Raw genomic sequence first — 4,024 nt, 5'->3', positions numbered from 1 at the left:
AGCCTCCCCACCTCCTCCGTCCCCCACCGGAGCCCTCACCCGGCGACGTCACCGCCGCCGCCGCCTCCGCTATACCCGCCGGCCCCGCCGCACCGCCCCGGGGGCCCCGGTTCTGCCGTCCGCCGCTCCAAGACCGACAGGATTTTCTCCTCACAGCTCCCTAGGCGCCATCTTACATTCAACCCTCACAGCCAATGGGTGCCGAATACTTCTCTCGCGAGAATAGCAGCACCCGATCCCGCGAGAGCTGAGGCTTTCCTGCCGGCCAAGCTTAAAGGGAACGCTTTGAGACCGGGAGGGGAGGCCGCGCCTCGAGATGCTGGGGCGCAGGACGGGTCCCCGGCGGTGTCGGCTCGCTCGCCCCGCCCACCGGCGCCCCCCCCCTCAGCCGGGGCGGAGCCAGAGCTGGAGTTCAGCCTAGCAGGAGTGGGGGGAACCCCTGGCAGGGCTTGAGCTTTCAAGACCCACCTTCCACTGCCCGCTAGAGCCTCCTTTGGTCGCGCGGCTTCACGAGGGGCGGAGCCCGGCTCCGTTCGATCTCAGGCTTAAGGTGGCCCCCCACAACCCCTGAGCCTGGTCCCAGCCGTCCCAGCTGTACCCCCAACCTGGGAAATCTCCTGGATCGTTCACCTCCTGGAAGAACCCAACCTCTGGGATGTTCGCCATCCGCGCTGCCTCCTGAGCTCTGCTGTCGAGAATCAGATCCACCTTAAAGCGGGCCTCAGGCAGCCTGATGTTTGTACACAGGGAAAATGTGGAAGTCATTAAAGCTGCAGGCACTCACCTGCAGCCCACACTACCTGAGAGAACCACCAGCAGCTTATTGGAGACCCTTAGAGCCTTTCCACTTGATCCTCTTGTCTGGGCAAAACTGTCCATTGTGTCACAAGTCATTTCCTGAGAGCAAATCCAGGCTAAGGCCCAAGCCGAGTTAGGATTCTCTCCCAAGGAGACCTCTCCCAGTTTCTGCATGAACTTTGAAAGACCACCTCAGATACACTATTTATAACCTCATCTCTCGGTGCCTGGCACATACTAGACAGTTATCTGCTGGAGGACCACAGACATGGAGATGGACACAAACATCCTATATCTTTCGATGCTAAAGGGGAATCAACACCTCCAGGGCCCCCAGGTCCTCCAGATTAGGTGCAGAAAACAGGAACACCACCCAGGCCCCTTGTTCTAGAGAACCAAGAAATACATCAGTGATTTCAAAGGGGTCAGTGCCCATCTGTTCTAAGCCCATTCAGTCAATAGATGCACAAGCACCCCCATTTCTCCCCCAGCATGAGTTCAGGGCCCACAGATGCTAGAGTGGCAGACAACACACAGACCACAGGGGCATTCAGCTATTCTTTATTGACATGGAGGAGAGGGTGATGATGGCACCCCCAATCTCCAGGATGAGGTAGATCCATAACGCTTCCAAGTTCACACCTTTCCTGGGTCCTCCTTTAGGGTGACAGTTCGATTGAAGACAAGCTGGAGGGCAAAAGAAGAAAGGTTGATGGTATAAATGTATAGAAATGTTACAATGAAACTCCTCCAGTACAACTAATATAGTGCTAATAGAGGTTTTTTGTTGTTGTTGTTTTTTAATTGTTATAGGTGCTGGGAATGTAGCTTAGTGGTAGAGTGCTTGCCTAGCATGCATGAAGCCTTGGATTCGATTCCTTAGTACCACATAAACAGAAAAATCCAGAAGTGAGGTTGGGAAGGTGGCTCAGTGGTAGTGCTTGCCTTGCATGCATGAGGCCCTGGGTTCGATTCCTCAGCACCATACAACCAGAAAAAGCCAGAAGTGGCACTGTGACTCAAATGGTAGAGTGCTAGCCTTGAGCAAAAGCAGCTTAGGAACAGTGCCCAGGCCCCAAGACTGGCAAAAAAAAAAACAAAAAACACACAAGCTAGGCTCTAGTGGCTCACACCTGTAATCCTCAGGAGGCTGAGACCTGAGGATCATAGTTCAAAGCCAGTCATGGCAGGAGAGCCCATGAGACTCTTATCTCCAATTAACTATCAGAAAACCAGAAGTGGCCCACTGTGGTTCAAGTGGTAGATCACTAGCTTTGAGCTGAAGAGCTGAGGGTCAGGGCGCAGGCCCAGATTCAAGCCCATGACTAACAAAACACCAAAACCAAAAGCAAGCTTTGTGCATAGATTTAACTTCTTAATAAACTTCCTTATCAATAGAATGTGAATGCCCCCTCCCCACTGAGGTTGGTACTGATTAAATGGATGTAAGCAGAATGCTTCGCACAGTAAACAGCATCCACCATTACAGTTGCAATAAGGGGGAAGGGATTGGGAGTACTAAATCCAGCACCTGTCCTTGGCGGCTATCTGGATCCACGGAGAAGTACCCAAGGCGCTCAAACTGGAACTTGTCGAAAGGCTTTGCCAGGGCCACAGAGCAGTCCACTAACGCTGCCTTCACCACTTGTAGTGATGCCTGTAGGCAGAGAATTCAGACAACTATCCAGCTAGAGAAGACCTTTCCCCTCGCCCACCAGTCCAATCGCATGTGCATGCGCATGCACGCGCATGCACACAGTGAGCCTACCGGGTTCACATCACTTAAGAATCCACCAGGCACCTCGGCAGGATCTTCAGGATTCTTGTGCTGGAATCTACAGTCAGAGTGAGAAAAATCAAATTCCCCAGCTGGGCAGCTATAGCAGCCAACGCCCATCTCCTGGCTGCCCTTCCACTGCTCCAGCGTTGGTCACTCACAATCGCTCATAGAGGCGAATCTCGCACATCAGAGGCTCTGACACCCAGTGAATAAAGGCCTTGGGCTTCTCTCCAGTATCAGCCCGTCTGCAGGTGACCTCTAGGCACTCCACACAGCCATTGGGACCCTGAAAGTGGGGAAGCTTGCGATCAGATTGGGGAGCCACCCACAAATAAGGTGGGCAATGATGCATCACAACCCCAGCAGGCACTGTGGCAGGAAGGCAGTAGCTGCCTCTCACCTTGACAACATGCTGCAGCTCAATGACATAGCCTGTGTGTCTCAGGCCCACGGGCTGGCCCCAGGTTAGGCGCTTATAGCCTGGTTCTGGCTCCTAGAGGTAGGAAGTGAGAGGGACACAGGAGGCTAGAAGGGGTAGACAAGCAGGAGGCATTCTCCTATGGTGGATGGAGGATCAGTTCACGTGAAGCAGGGAGGAGGTGGATTGACAGAAGGGCTGAGGAAATGAAAAGAACTCTGGGATCAGACAGAGCAGCAAAACAGGACCTTCTGACTGCTATTCACCTCCTTGAAGTCAGTCCTCTCAATGAAGACAGTGGATGCAAAAGGAACTTGGTGGAAGCCTTTGGTCTCATCAGCTGGGAAGTTGGGCACCTGGACGGTCAAGGGCTATATAACAGGAGACACATATCTTGAGTTGTACCAGGCATTTGGAGCCCCATGCCCCGACAGACAGACAGACAGACAGACACACACACACACACACACACACACACACACACACGTGGAGGCAGGCCCACCTTGACAGCAGGGAAGTTGGTGATGACAACCTTTAGGGACTCCAGCACAGCCATGGCTCGTGGGGCTGTGTCATTGAGCACGTCACGCACACAGGCTTCCAGAAGATGTGGCTCCATTGTGGTCTGAGCCACTGTCACCCCCACCTGGCAAGAAAAGTTCCGCATGCACAACTACAATCACAACTGTAACAGGAACTTGTTTAATCTACCCAGCCAGCCCCATGGGCTATGTACTCGGGCACAGAAGTTGTTGATGGCCTCGGGTGGAAAGCCACGCCGCCGCAGCGCTGTGAGTGTGAAGAGCCGGGGATCATCCCAGTCCCTGTGGATAAAAAGAGGTGATGGGAGGGCTGGGAAGGTGGCTTAGTGGTAGACTGCTGGCCTAGCATGCATGAAGACCTAGGTTTGATTTCTCAGCGCTACATACACAGAAAAAGCAGGAAGTGGTGCTGTGGCTCAAGTGGTAGAGTGCTCACTTTAAACAAAAGTAGCTCAGGGACAGCACCTAGGCCCTGAGTCCAAGCCC

The 4,024-nt window shown here is 53.6% G+C and overlaps 2 protein-coding genes across 3 annotated transcripts in view; both read right to left on the bottom strand.

Moving 5' to 3' along the window:
* Qrich1 (glutamine-rich 1) overlaps positions 1 to 196 on the bottom strand; it is a 41,371-nt gene extending 41,175 nt beyond the window's left edge. For both annotated transcript variants that reach the window (XM_013028172.1, XM_013028173.1), the window contains exon 1: positions 40 to 196. The gene's annotated coding sequence lies outside the window, so the exon portion shown is untranslated. The remainder of the gene's footprint in view (positions 1 to 39) is intronic.
* A 1,147-nt stretch (positions 197 to 1,343) lies between these two features.
* The window catches only part of Qars (glutaminyl-tRNA synthetase), a 9,431-nt gene continuing 6,750 nt past the window's right edge, over positions 1,344 to 4,024 (bottom strand). The window contains exons 11-18 of the mRNA XM_013028059.1: positions 3,733 to 3,820; positions 3,499 to 3,642; positions 3,263 to 3,367; positions 2,979 to 3,071; positions 2,737 to 2,864; positions 2,567 to 2,633; positions 2,330 to 2,455; positions 1,344 to 1,485 (exon numbers count right to left, since the gene is read on the bottom strand). Of these exons, the coding sequence (XP_012883513.1) occupies positions 1,435 to 1,485; positions 2,330 to 2,455; positions 2,567 to 2,633; positions 2,737 to 2,864; positions 2,979 to 3,071; positions 3,263 to 3,367; positions 3,499 to 3,642; positions 3,733 to 3,820 (802 nt within the window). The 3' untranslated portion in view covers positions 1,344 to 1,434. The remainder of the gene's footprint in view (positions 1,486 to 2,329; positions 2,456 to 2,566; positions 2,634 to 2,736; positions 2,865 to 2,978; positions 3,072 to 3,262; positions 3,368 to 3,498; positions 3,643 to 3,732; positions 3,821 to 4,024) is intronic.

This window comes from Dipodomys ordii, unplaced genomic scaffold (assembly GCF_000151885.1).
Source record: "Dipodomys ordii isolate 6190 unplaced genomic scaffold, Dord_2.0 Scaffold107, whole genome shotgun sequence".
NCBI lineage: Eukaryota > Metazoa > Chordata > Mammalia > Rodentia > Heteromyidae > Dipodomys > Dipodomys ordii.
The sequence above is the reverse complement of the archived record's forward strand: the minus strand, read 5'-3'. Positions and strand labels throughout refer to the sequence as shown.